A 14,810-nucleotide genomic window follows, 5' to 3' on the forward strand; every position below is an offset into this window, starting at 1 on the left:
GTACCTGTAATGGAAATGCATAAGCGGCCATTGCTGACCTATAAAAATGCTAGTTTTCTGGCCACTATGATGCTTTGGCTTCAGAACTTTACCTTAATAAAGCAAGTAGGAGGATGATTAATGAGTTGTCTGTGACACAGAAGTGCTGAAACCAGAGATGGGAAGTAAACTAATTGTTTTCAGGAGGTCAACAATGTCAGCCCCATATTTTTTTGTGACACATTAAGTTATTTGCGTATCCAAAATTGTTTGTTTTGTCCTTCTTTTTTTTTTTTTTTTTTTTTGAATAGCGTAGGGATGGTTAGAACCTCTGTCCATAAACTCACTGCTGTGAATAAGTAATTTTTTGTGTACACAAACTCCAACTACATTTGTATTGCATCAAGGCATCGCTTAAAGTGAAACTGAAGTCGGATTTTTCACCTCTATTCAATGGTCTGATGCCTGTGAGGTCCCTTGCTGGTGCCAGAATATATTCCAGGTTCCATTCTTTGGTATCCTGATTGGCTGGTGTGAGATTTTTTTTTTTTTCCTTTTCTGACTTTAGTTCCATATTAACTGCCAGACGTTCACTTACTTCCTAAGTTGGATTCATTAGAGGGAATAGACACATTATGTGGATTCATTTGAGGGAATACACATTTTGTGGGGTTTTTTTCTGTGCCATGCTAGATTCTCTTTGGCAGTGATTCTCCGTTCTCTTTTGTACACTTATTGGCAGTGCCCTTTAATTCTTTGTGTGTCATATCCAAACATCCATTGTGTTTGAAATAACTAAAGAAACCTACTCAAATTGGTTAAACTTACTAAAATCTTAGCATGCAGAAAAAAAAATTCAGCACACAGAAGTAACTCTTGAACCTGTCAGAAGGTTCACATATCATTGGTTGATATAATTATTTTTTTTGTATAGTGTGTGACCTAGCAAAACATTGCAGGGTGCCCCTGATTCTTGTTGGCCTACAATTATTACAATAAATAAAAACTGTCTCACCTTCAGGGCATGGAGCTGATGTGAAATGTGTTGACTGGCATCCAACCAAAGGACTTCTGGTGTCTGGAAGTAAAGATAGCCAACAGCCTATAAAATTTTGGGATCCCAAGAATGGACAGAGTCTTGCAACACTGTAAGTTAATCAGCCAATAACCAAGCAAGGTATTTTTAAATAAGACGCGCAAGTTTTTGGTTTATGGAAAGTTCGTGGCCAATTCTAGTAAAGTAAACCCTGAATACAGACCTTTTTTCTTTGATTTCTGATTGTTTAGTGAGCATATTAACTTTGAGATTTAGGCCTCATGCACACTGGACATTTTTACAGCTGCTGTTTTTGGCTTCAGGCGTTTTTTTTTTCTGCAGCTAGTAAACTCCCAGTACCGTGTTTCCCCGAAAATAAGCCTGGGTCTTAATATACATTTTGACAACAAAAGACACAGTAGGGCTTATTTTCGGGGTAGGTCTTATGCCATGTGCTGTCTCTCCCTACCTGTCATGAATCCCCTGTGTAAAAGTGCTTGCAGAATGTTGGTATCACACAATGCAAAACTGCTGCATGCTGAGATGTAGTGCCACATACCTTCTTATATTGCCTGTGACACGCCGGAGGTCTGCAGAGGAAGGGGGGCCCGAGATCCCCCGCTGACAACTCGGAGAGGGAGACATTAGCTGAGTGCAGCTCCTCACTTGCTTTGCCTGCCGGAGCTCTGCACAGGGAGGGGGGCTGAAATCCCTCGCTGACATCTCGGAGAGGGGGAGACCAACTGAGTGCAGTTTTCCACTTCCTTAGCCTGCCGAACCTCTCCTCTCTGCTCCGAGCACTGTGGGGGGGGGGGGGGAGGGAGAGAGGAGGAGACAAGCAGCAGATCAGCTGATCGCAGAGCGCCTGTATTCTGAAGGTACTTGGCACAATTGACACACACGGTCTACACTATACACTACTGCAACGGAGTAGTGTATACTCTATACACACAAGCACTCCACACTAGGGCTTATTTTTGGGGTAGGCTTATATTGCAGCCCTTCCCGAAAATAGGGGTAGGTCTTATTTTAGGGGTAGGCCTTTCTTTCGAGGAAACACAGTATGTTATACCAGGTGTTCATGCATACATAGGCTTTTATCAGCGTTTTTGGTGAGGGGCGTTTTCTGACTGGAAACCCCCCAAGAACTAGTGGGTTTGAAGAGGCGTTTTTCAGCTGTAAAAACTCTGAGAAATGCATCGATTTGGCGTTTAAAAGTGCTTTTGAGCCAAAAACTCTTGTAAAAGAATATAGGGCCAGATTCACAGACAAATACGTTGCGCAGCGGCGGTGTAACGTATCCCATTTAGGTTACACCGCCGCAAGTTTACAGAGTAAGTGCCTGATTCACAAAGCACTTACCTGTAAACTTGCGGCGGTGTAACGTAAATCTGTTCGGCGCAAGCCCGCCTAATTCAAATGGGGCGGGCACCATTTAAATTAGGCGCATTCCCGCGCCGAACGTTCTGCGTATGCTCCATCCGTCAAATTACCCGACGTGCATTGCGCTAAATGACGTCGCAAGGACGTCATTGGTTTCGACGTTAACGTAAATGGCGTCCAGCGCCATTCACGGATGACTTGCGCAAACAACGTGATTTTTCAAATTTCGACGCGGGAACGACGGCCATACTTAACATTGGCTAGTCCACCTAGAGGGCAGCCTTAGTTTTACTCGGCGTATCTTGACGGAAACAACGTAAAGTTTGAGCGACGGGTAAAGCGTACGTTCGTGAATCGCCGTAACTAGTCATTTGCATATTCTACGCCGACCGCAATGGAATCGCCACCTAGCGGCCGGCCTAGAATTGCATCCTAAGATTCGACTGTGTAAGTCAATTACACCTGTCGGATCTTAGGGCTATCTATGCGTAACTGATTCTATGAATCAGCCGCATAGATACGACAATCGTATCTCAGAGATACGCTGGCGTATCAGGAGATACGCCGTCGTATCTCTTCTGTGAATCTGGCCCATAGTTTTGCTAAAAATGCGAACTCTAAAAAAAACGCTACTGCAAAACTCATTCTGCAGCTACAGCTTTCTACAGCCAACGTCCAGTGTACATGAGGCCTCAATGTATATTTGCGGTAAGTTGAACCCTCCTTTTCCTTTCTGTGGAATACATTTTTTCCCCTGGTGAGCTTTCCATTGGAATGTTCGGAGAATCGAGAAACTTCAGCTTGAGACGGAGCTAGAGCTAACCTAATGGGACTGTAGACGAAAAGATCTTTTGATGGATGTCACAGAGAGGAAAAGGACTCCTTCCCACGTCTTAAAAATAAACAGATGTTCTATTTTGAGATGCAGTAGTGTTTAATTTCTTTTAAGGGTGCACTCACACTAGCATTTTTAATTGGTCCTGGGCAAGGTTCAGCTGAAAAACGTCTATCAGAACCCACTAGTTTTGGGGTCTTTTTTTGCTCAAAAACGCCACTGCCCAAAACTGCTGATAACAGCCTGTGTGTGCATAGACACATAGGATAACATGATGGAAAGTTTTATGACTGTAGAAAAAAACATCTACTGCCAAAAACGGCTGCTGTAAAAATGTCCAGTGTGCATGAGGCCTCAGTTTTTGCTTCTCCACAACTTTTTCACTGACTTGTTTGGAGAGCTCCTTGGTCATCTTGTTGCTTGCTTAGTGGTGTTGTAGTCTCAGAAGTCCTTCAGAACAGGTGTATTGTATGTATCCTGACCTCATGTGACAGATCATGTGAGACTTCTATTGCACACAGTTTGACATCTTATTTAGGGGTTTCATAGCAAAGGGGCTGAATAATTATGCCCACTGAAGATTTGTTTTCTTGCCTGACTTGTTTGTCTCCCAAAAAAAAAACTGTGCAAAGCCCCCCCCAAAAATTAATATTCCACGTTGTAATGGACTAAAACTGGAAACGCACGCCAAGGGGGTGAATATTTTAATATTTTTGCAAGGCACTGTATCATTTTATTTCTGTTCACAACAGTATAGTTAGTGTGTTTTCTTTACTACCTTGGGCATCATTTGTGAAACATGGAAAAGCGAAAATTTAGACCAGACTTGAGGCTGTTGTAACATTTAGTCAGATTCCTTGAACCAGTATTCCCCAAGAGTAGAAAACAAAACCTGATTGCATACTGTGCAAAACGGCTCTAGTACTGCACAAAGTATCTGCATGTCTATTTTATAAATCAATCGTTGAGCAGCATTTATATAGAATTCACATGTTCCGTTCTATCCCCAATAGACACGCTCACAAGAATACTGTAATGGAGGTTAAGTGGAATTTGAATGGAAATTGGTTACTTACAGCATCGCGTGATCATCTTTGCAAACTGTTTGATATCCGCAACCTTCGTGAGGAGCTGCAAGTTTTCAGAGGCCACAAAAAAGAAGCTACAGGTCGGTCTACCCTTTCCTAATTTTTTTATGTGAACAAAACATGCTTAGTCAATTAACCATGCAAGTAGAAAAGTGCAGTAACATACAGCAGTCAAACAGAATGTACTGACATCAGATCAGTATATCTGATTCGTTGTAGCAGGTACTTCTTTCTTGACTAGAGAACCATGAATTGATGTTATTTCTACCTATTTTAGCTGTGGCTTGGCATCCAGTACATGAAGGTCTTTTTGCCAGTGGTGGCTCTGATGGTTCTCTTTTATTCTGGCATGTTGGGTATGTATTTCTCATGTGTACCTAATGGTGCTCACCCTGGACTTTTTCAGTGCACTGATACATGTGTTGCTCCTCTATCATAGAATAGAGAAAGAAGTGGGTGGTATGGAGATAGCTCATGAAGGAATGATATGGAGTCTTGCTTGGCATCCTCTTGGACATATTCTGTGCTCTGGATCCAATGATCACACCAGGTATACTTAATCAGTTATTCTTCACCCACTGGAAAAAAAGTCAACGATGAATGTCAATGATGCTTATCTTAAATTTTTTTTCTAGCAAATTCTGGACTAGAAATCGTCCTGGGGACAAAATGAGAGACCGCTACAATCTGAACCTTCTCCCTGGAATGTCAGAGGATGGGGTGGAATATGGTAACTATCGCCGGTCCCCACTAGCTGTTGTCTTTAGCAGTTACACTGTATCTGTCTTTTTAGTGTTGGTTGATTGCACTGTGAGGCCGCGTACACACGGTCGTTCCAAACCAATGAGAATGGTCCAATGGGCCATTTCCATCGGTTCACCGCTGAAGTGGCCCGATGGTCTGATGTGCGTACACACCATCGTTCCAAAAACCGATCGGGTCAGAACGCGGTGACGTCAAACACACAACGTGCTGAATAAAACGAAGTTCAATGCTTCCAAGCATGCGTCGACTTGATTCTGAGCATGCGCGGGTTTTGAACCGATGCTTTCTGTACTAACCATCGGTTTGGACCGATCAGGCAGCGGGCTATACACACGGTCGGTTTGGACCGATGAAACTGAACCTCGGTTCATTCTCATCGGTTTTGTCCGACCGTGTGTACGCGGCCTGACCCACAATATCAATATTTGTTGGCCCCATGTGTCTGTTTTGTAAATGTATTTGGAGATGAACAATGCTGGCAAATCAATCCTGGTCATCTTATCAAATTCTACAAAAGACATTTAAAGTAGTAGTAAACCCTGTTATGCAACTTTTACCTACAGTTAAGCCTATAACAAAGCTTTACCTGTAGGTACCTTGCACAGTCTAGGAGATATTCAGTGTATGCGCTGCTGCCGGTGTCATCAGCGCATGAGTAATGAAGTAACGGCCCATTGGTGCCGTTTCTTCAGGAGTCATGCCGAGACCAGCGTTTCCCACGCACATGGGCGGGGGTGACGTCATCGTGGCTCCGGCCAATCACCGCACCGGAGCCGCAAACCCGGAAGTAACTCCGGTGGAAGATGTCCGCGCTGCAATCGGAAGGCCGACGCCGATCCAGGGCATCGTTCCAAGGCAAGTATTTCATGATGGACTAGTATGCGATGCATACTAGATCATTATGCCCTTGTCTCACTGGGCCTTTGTCTATATGTGCCACGGAGAACCTGAGCCGGCCGCTTTCACCCCCTCCACAGCCCAGCGCTCCAGGAGGCGAGGGTCACCAGCTCTCTGCTCAGTGTTGGAGCCGGCAGGGGACAGATGCAGCAACGGACTGATGCTGCCTCTCCCTAGGAAAGTATGTTTGTGGGGGGAAAAAAATATCACACACCTCTCTTTTTAAAGACTAGTTTAGACTGTGAAGTGGGCAATTTCTGCTCTTTGTGAATGCTTTGTATCTACATGTGGACCTTTTGAGACGACAAATGCTATAATTTGGTATTTTTTTTTAAATGTATTTTGTGTTGTAAAAATTTAGGGAACTTAAATATTTTCTAAAGAAGCAGAAATTGTTCAGTATTTAGTTTTCCCTTTTTGTAAATTTCCTTAATGTGTGCCAAACATGCAATCAAAATGGATATAAATTAGGAGTGGTTAAAGGTGCAGCCACATACAGCTGTCAATCTTCAAATGTTGCGAGCCTGAATATAAAACTTGTAAACCAATAATTAATGTAATGTGATATTTTTCTCCTCAGACGATATTGAGCCAAACAATCTTGCAGTAATTCCGGGAATGGGTATTCCAGAACAACTGAAAATAGCAATGGAACAAGAACAAATGGGTAAGGAAATGTAAGAATTGTTGTTTTCTCAGCTGTGTTGGGTACTGAGTGTAACATGTCTTTATGTATTTTTAGGAAAAGAAGAGGCAAGTGCTGTGGAGATGACCATCCCTGGTTTGGACTGGGGAATGGATGAGCTGATGCAGAAAGACCAGAAGAAAGTTCCACAAAAGAAGGTTCCATATGCAAAGCCCATCCCTGCTCAGTTTCAACAAGTTAGTGCAAAACAATTTTTATAACACTTTTTAGAAACCCATCTTCCCGTTTTCCTGTGAAACACTCTTGCAAACTGTCTTGTTGGTTTCAAATTAGCAGCCATGCACACAGGAACAAAAATGTTAATGGGAAAGAATGGAGTGTGTTTGCCTTTTGGGCAAGGTACAGTGTATTTGGATTTTTTGCTCTTGGAGCCTGGTGCCAGAAGTAGGTATTTTTAAGTGCATGATCTGCCAGTTGTAGTGTAGTTGCTCCCTGGTGAGCTAAGTAATGTGGGATAGGTTAAGTTTTAAGAGTTCAATTTAGGGGAGGGTAAGCCTTAAGTTCCCACTTTTACCACTTCAGTCTTGCCGTACATATATATGGCATCATATTGAAGTGGTTATACCGGTATCATGGTTGAGTCTATCACCATGTTTCCTATAAAGCCGCTGGATCACTTTTTACAGGTGGAAAAAAGAGGTATCATTCACCACCCCCTGCCATCGCCCTTTCCTGGCCTCTCCCGTTGTATCAGGAAGCCCAGGACCGATCCAACCCACAGCATAGGCTGCACTGAACAGGGAGAGAGTAACTGATGTTGTTCCTTCCCCTTTGTGAGATCAGAAGCCAGAAGCAATGAGAGTTTTATCGGCTGATACCGCCTTGTTCAGCATTTGATCAAACCAGTCTCTATTTGATCAGATGATTTGGAAGCCAGAGGAGAGATCTGGGGTCTAACAGACCCCAGATCTCTCCATAAAGAAAACCTGTCACGGCCCATGCTATCACAAGGGATGTTGTCCATACCTTGTAATAGCAATAAAGTTTATCCCACAAAATGTGTAAAAAAAAAAAAATAATAATAATTTTAAAGAGCCCCCAACTCCTCGTGCTTACACGCAAAGGAGAACACACACGTTGGTCCCTCATGCATGTGTTAATGGCAGAGCGCAACATTTATGAGAGAAGAGACCGATAGGGTACCATTTTATCTTTATGGAACTTCTGAGAAGAGAAAGTTCAGTTTTGCCCAACTGAGGTGACCATTATGTTTTACGTTAATTAGGCAGCAAAAATATGGAGCGTCAATGGTATTTTTAGGTGTAGCTGTAAAGATTTTTGTCCTATTATAACTTGCATCTTATAACATTATACACAATGACCATTTTGTCTTTGTTTTTATACATAGGCATGGTTGCAGAATAAAGTACCACTTATGCCATCTTCAGAAGCAGCTCCTGAACGGAAAGAAGAGGTGAAACCTGATGAGAAGAAAAAGAATCAGTCTGAGATTGAGCAGGAAATGGCAGCACTACAGTATACTAACCCCCAGCTGCTGGAAGTATGTTTGTTTGTGCATATTTAAAAAAACAAAAACAATGTGAATATAATTGTGCAAATGTGAGCATTTGCTAGTTTTTGTCTTGTTGGACACACACACCAATCTTAACGCACCTCAGCCATACAAGCATACGACCAAGTCTAAACTATCATGTGTTTTTCCATACGGGTGGCAATTATTACATTCCAGCCTATTTATATTAGTAAGCGTGGTTGTACTTTTATATTACTTTTGAGAAAAACTAAAATCATGATTATATAGCTAAAAAAAAATATATATATATAATTGTACAGCTCACACCTTGGCCTGCTATGCTTGTATACCTGATGGTGGGTAGGCATAAAAATATTTCTGTAGATGTCTTACAACTGCAAAATATTCCAAATATACCTTCTATTTAGTTAAAGCGGGGGTTCACCCTTATAGGGCACTTTTTCCCCTTAGCTTCCTGCTCGTTTTCTCTAGGGGAATCGGCTATTTGTATTAAAATATGTGCAGTACTTACCCGTTTTCGAGCTGCATCTTCTTCCGTCGCTTCCGGGTATGGGCTTCGGGAATGGGCGTTCCTTCTTGATTGACAGTCTTCCGAGAGGCTTCCGACGGTCGCATCCATCGCGTCACGATTTTCCGAAAGAAGCCGAACGTCGGTGCGCAGGTGCAGTATAGAGCCGCACCGACGTTCGGCTTCTTTCGGCTACGAGTGACGCGATGGATGCGACCGTCGGAAGCCTCTCGGAAGAATGTCAATCAAGAAGGAACGCCCGCTCCCGAAGACCCATACCCGGAAGCGACGGAAGAAGATGCAGCTCGAAAACGGGTAAGTACGGCTCATATTTTAATACAAATAGCCGATTCCCCTAGACCGAACGAGCAGGAATCTAGGGGAAGAAAAAAAAATTTTTTAGAAATGGGTGAACTCCCGTTTTAACTGCTCCAACCAAAAAAATAATTGCTTAAAGCACAAGCACTCTGGGCAGCTAAAAACATATCCCTAGCAGCATGGCTGCTCCTGCACTTCATGCGTTGGTAGCTCATTTTATCTAGGGGAGAGCCTGATCTTCCTCTCCCTCAGCAGAGGGCACTCTCCCACGCTCTGGAGATGGACTGTCATCTCATCCATTGCAGAGCTTTAGACCCTACTTTGGTCTTGATGTCAGAACCCTAGGCCTCTGGAGCATGAGGGAGAAGCAGCTGTGTGGAGACCAAAATCGGCAATTACCCTTGCAGTGCAGACACGGCCCCAATGCATTGGATAATTTTTTAGTCACCTGGGGTTTCCGTCTTCGCAACATGTTCCATTTAAAGTGTGTCCTTTTTAGTTGGTGGCATTATTCTGATGTAAATGTGTACATTTATATTTACTTTGTTAGTGTTGCAAGTTTATACATTCATGGTTTCTTTTCTTTTCAGCAATTGAAAATTGAAAGAATAGCCCAGAAGCAGGCAGAGGCTCCAGGGCAGACACAGGGACTTGCTTCTCCTTTGGGTGTACCTCCTCCAATGCCTTCTGCTTTTCCACCTGGCCCACAGACTCAACCTCCAATGAGTTTTCAGCAATCTCTTCCACCCCAGCAGATGACAATGAGCATGCCACCTGGCCCTCAAGGACAATTTAGACCACAAGGGCCTCCTCTATCTGCAGGTCCACAGGGTTTCATGGGTCCTGGACCACAGAATATACGACCTCAAGAAATGCATCCTGGAATGCCCAGACTTCCTGTTTCTCATGGACCAATGGGACCCCAGGGTCCTCAAGCTGCTTCCGGGCCACCAGGTCATTTGGGTCCTCAAGTGACACAAGGTCCTCTAGGAGTACAGGCTCCACATCATGGCATGCAAGGAGCACCTGGTCCTCAGGGGCCACCTATGGGTGTGGCTCCTAGAGGAGCCCAAGGCCCTCATGGACTGCGCGATAATCAGGGGCCTAATCAAGGTATGCTTATGGGACATCCAGCACAAGACTTAAGAGGTCCATCTGGACCATTAATTGGACATGGACCAATGGAAATGAGAGGCCCTACAGATATGCGTGGACCTCAAGATATGAGAGGACCTCCTGAAGTACATGCACCTCGCCTATCTGACATGAGAGGTCCTCCTCAGGATATGAGAGTTGCTCCAGATATGCATGGACCCCAGGATATCAGAGGTCCCCCAGACTTGCGAGGACCACCAGATATGCGTGGCTCTCAGGAAATGAGGGGGCCACCAGACATGCGAGGCCCTCAGGACATGAGAGGGCCACCTGATATGCGTAATTCTATTGATATGCGAGGTCCATATGACATTCGTGGCCCCCCAGATATGCGGGGCCCTCCAGACATGCATGGACCCCAGGATATTCAAGCTCCCCCTGATGTGCGCGGTCCTCCGGATATGCGTGGTCCTCCAGAAATGCGGGGACCACCTGATATGCGTGGCCCTCAGGATATGCGTGGTCCCCCTGATATGCGTGGTCCCCCAGAAATGCGAGTACCTCAGGATATGCGAGGTCCACCTGATATGCGCGGCCCTCCTGAAATGCGTGGACCCCAGGATATGAGAGGCGCTCCACAAGATATGAGGGGAGGTCCTGAAATGCGTGGCCCACAAGATATGAGGGGTGGTCCTGAAATGCGTGGTCCACAGGATATGAGGGGAGGTCCTGAAATGCGTGGTCCCGATGTGCGTGGCCCACAGGATCTGAGAGGTGGTCATGATATGAGGGGCCCTTCTGATATGCGAGGACCTCATGATATGAGAGGGCCACCAGAAATGCGTGGTCAGCAGGATATGAGGGCTCCACCAGAGATGAGAGGACCTCAGGATATGAGGAGATCAAGTGAAATTAGAGGATCTCATGACTTGCGCGGTCCCCAACATATGAGAGGTACACCGGACTCAAGGGGATCGTCTGATATGCATGTATCTCAAGACATACGAAGTCCTCAAGATATGAGGGGTCCTCAGGATTTGCGTAATCTTCAAGAGGTTAGAGGACCTCCAGATATGGGTGGCCCTCATGAAATTAGAGGTCCTCAAAGCAGAGGGACAAATTTAGGACTACCTCAAGATGCTCGTGGACAATCAGTGCCCCAAGGACAGCCAGGAAGTTCCCAACAGAACCCACCGAGGGCTTCCCACCCCCCATCACAGAAAGCCTCTTTATTGGGAGATGGTCCTAGGCCTTTCAACCAGGTAACTGCCTTTAATACTGACAGGAAATATTTTGCTAGGAGACGTCAGTATTAAAGGGTAGCTGAATTTGTAAATGACAGTCTCATCTCATCTCATCTTGCCACTCTCCTGATCATATGTATAGATAATACAGTGCTGATATGCTTACTGCACAGCCTGCCAAAGACCAGGCAGCATTTCCAACTTTTAGTGCCCTGTTCTTTCTTGACTTTATATTTCACTCAGTATGCATGCTTTGAGCCCAGCGCCTAATAGCAGGCCAGAGCACATTTGTTAAGTCAGATACAAGACAGCAATGCCTAGCACATGCCTGCTGAGCTGAAAATAATCTTGAGGAAGAACAGGGTAACACAAGTTAGAATGCTTTCAAACTGTGAGTAGGCTGAGTAATTAGGGAATAATTTGTCTGAATCTAAGCTCTATAATCAAATTAATGAATTTGTTTTGATTAGGAGAGCAAGGTGGGGTAGGATAGGGGCTTTAACTTATATTTTCACTTACCCTTTAATTTCAAAAGTAGGCTTAGTAAAGAAATTACAAAAATGTGCATATACAGTCTACAAAGTCCCTTTAGGAGCAGTTTAACTAATTCCAGTCACAATTTTAGTAATTTGTTACCAATTTAGTAGTCTGTATATTCTGTATAAAAAAAGCCAGACTCTACAAATTGAATGTAGAAGGCATAGTATTCCTTTCCAGTATTTCCATACTAAACTGCCTCTGACTGTATACAAAACAATTTAAAGGCCATCATAAAATGCTGTAAAGTTTCGTACCTTACTCTTTTCAGTTACATTTGCTGCAGGTGAATCTACTGAACCTTACAATGTCTATTGTCAATGTTGAGTGAAAAATATATTTATATGGCTTATATTTATAAAAGAAAAAAAGGTATTGCATTTTCAGTAACAATAAATTTTACATTTTTGCATCAAGTGAAATCTGTACTATGAAAAGCCTCCTTATTTCAGGTCTTTTTATTGTCTTATCACCCAAGTACATTTTAGGGCACTGTTGTCTAGCTAGCAACAGAAGATTTTTACCCTTTGCTTAAAAAGGCAAAAACATAGTATGCGTAGTGCAGTAAAACAGTCGCTCGCCCTTACTACAGTAAACAGCATTCACCTGATCTGTGCTTTGTAAGGGTTACTGCACGTCCTAGTCTTTTTCTTACCTTATTAACCACTTGCCCACCAGGTGAATTCTGGCACTTCTCTCCTTCATGTGAAAATCACAATTTTTTTGCTAGAAAATTAATCAGAACCCCCAAACATTATATATTTTTTTTTAGCAGACATCCTAGGGAATAAAATGGCAGTCATTGCAATACTTTTTGTCACACCGTATTTGCGCAGCGGTCTTACAAGCGCACTTTTTTTGGATAAAAATCACTTTTTTGAATTAAAAAATAAGACAACAATACATTTTGCCCAATTTTTTTATATATTGTGAAAGATAATGTTACGCCGAGTAAAATGATACCCAACATGTCACGCTTAAAAATTGCGCCCGCTCGTGGCATGGCGTCAAACTTTTACCCTTAAAAATCTCGATAGGCGACGTTTAAAAAATTCTACAGGTTGCATTTTTTGAGTTGCAGAGTAGGTCTAGGGCTAGAATTATTGCTCTCACTCTAACGATCGCGGCGATACCTCACTTGTGTGGTTTGAATACCGTTTTCATATGCGGGCGCTACTCGCGTATGCGTTTGCTTCTGCGCGCGAGCTCGTCGGGACGGGCGCTTTAAAAAAAAAATTTTTGGTTTTCTTATTTATTTTTATTTAGTTTTATAATTTTTTACACTGAAAAAAAAAAAAAAAAAAAATTGATCACTTTTATTCCTATTACAAGGAATGTAAACATCCCTTGTAATAGAAAAAAGCATGACAGGTCCTCTTAAATATGAGATCTGGGGTCAAAAAGACCTCAGATCTCATAATTAGACTTAAATGCTAAAAAAAAAAAAGTCATTTTTTCAAATGACAAAAAAAAAAAATGTTTCTTTAAGAGGCTGGGCGGGACTGACGTTTTGACGTCACTTCCGCCCAGCAGAGCTATGAGGACGGGTGAAGGAGATTTCTCCTTCAGTCCCGTCCCCGCTCAGCTGCCGGACACATCCGATCCCCTCCGCCGCTACCGACGGCTCCGGTAAGCGGCGGAGGGCGCGGGAGAGCGGCGGGAGGGGGGGGGCCCCTCTCCCGCCACCGATAACGGCGATCTCGCGGCGAATCCGCTGCGGAGACCGCCGTTATCGTGTACACCACCGCCCCCCTGAAAAGATGAATATCTCGGTTGTGGCAGCAGCTGCTGCCGTTATCGAGATATTCAACTTTAAAAAGAGGACGTCTTTTTGACATGGGGCGGTGGTCAAGAGGTTAAATAAATCCACATAGTGCTTCATTGACGAGGCTAACACACCAGGTTAAGTCAATATTTCTCCCCCCCCAAAAAATTAAATAAAATTCTAATCAAATCAGAGACACATGAATTCAGAAACAGTATACGGGACGTTAGGATACTGATAAATATAAAACATTTTAAGCCAGGCTCCATATAACCCCTCCTCTACTCAGCATGCCTCTGTTTTTGCTAGTGTCCTAGGAGTTTAGGCATTTTTTTTTTTTTTTTTTTTTTTCCATTTTTTTTTTCCAGCTCTGGTGAAAGTCTGTTTTGATAGCTTTCTTTACTTTGTGGACTTAATCAAAATTCCTTTCTGTAGTTCTGCTTCAGCTGGTTCCTATATAGCGACTGGCATTTCATTAGCCTAGCCTTGATGGCCATACCTGGACTGGTCATGCTAGGCTAGTCTGGAATGCGATCTCTGGGCATTTGGAAATTTTCAGACCTTTCTGTACTGTGTTATCCTCAGATCACTTTTCAGGTCTGAAGTCGTGGCATAGTCCCAGGCCATGACCCTGTCTCTAAAGATTTGGCGTGTGAGCCTGGTCTGCTGCTATCTCACTGTTGGGCACTTTTTCAAATTTCCCACCACTGCTGGTTTTACCACAGAAAAAATTATGGCTAAGGAAACCAAGCTCTGTGGTGATTCACTGGTTGGAATGTGGCTTGCCCTCCAGGCTGTTTTCTGCTATTTATGTGCCTGTTCCTTTTCCTGCTCTAGAAGCACCATGTCTCTAGTCTGTTTACACTGCCCCCTACATCGGCACCAGCTGCCTGAGTTTGTATACAATTCGGATAAACAGACTAACAGAAAAGGAACCCGCTCCAAGTGTCTGAGTCACAGAATCTCCTCCTCCGTCAGATGTGAGTACTGGCTCAGTATGCAAATAGCATATGAAAAGAAACTGGATCCTGATGGCCGCACTTCAAACGATAATATCTTTTAGAGCCCTATTTTTCGCTGCGCTTTTCGTCAGCTATCGGGGCGCTTTTAACCTCCGCTAGTGGCGTTTTGCCAGCGGTATGGCGGCTAGATGTAACAA

The 14,810-nt window shown here is 43.7% G+C and overlaps 1 protein-coding gene across 3 annotated transcripts in view; it reads left to right on the forward strand.

Annotated features, from left to right (window-relative positions):
• The window catches only part of WDR33 (WD repeat domain 33), a 162,431-nt gene that overhangs the window by 94,106 nt on the left and 53,515 nt on the right, over positions 1 to 14,810 (forward strand). For all 3 annotated transcript variants that reach the window (XM_040348866.1, XM_040348865.1, XM_040348867.1), the window contains exons 8-16: positions 1,001 to 1,127; positions 4,247 to 4,401; positions 4,599 to 4,677; positions 4,761 to 4,871; positions 4,957 to 5,051; positions 6,564 to 6,650; positions 6,726 to 6,865; positions 8,038 to 8,190; positions 9,601 to 11,367. In XM_040348866.1, coding sequence (XP_040204800.1) covers positions 1,001 to 1,127; positions 4,247 to 4,401; positions 4,599 to 4,677; positions 4,761 to 4,871; positions 4,957 to 5,051; positions 6,564 to 6,650; positions 6,726 to 6,865; positions 8,038 to 8,190; positions 9,601 to 11,367 — 2,714 coding nt within the window. The remainder of the gene's footprint in view (positions 1 to 1,000; positions 1,128 to 4,246; positions 4,402 to 4,598; positions 4,678 to 4,760; positions 4,872 to 4,956; positions 5,052 to 6,563; positions 6,651 to 6,725; positions 6,866 to 8,037; positions 8,191 to 9,600; positions 11,368 to 14,810) is intronic.

This window comes from Rana temporaria, chromosome 4, assembly GCF_905171775.1.
Source record: "Rana temporaria chromosome 4, aRanTem1.1, whole genome shotgun sequence".
Classification (NCBI taxonomy): Eukaryota; Metazoa; Chordata; class Amphibia; order Anura; family Ranidae; genus Rana; species Rana temporaria.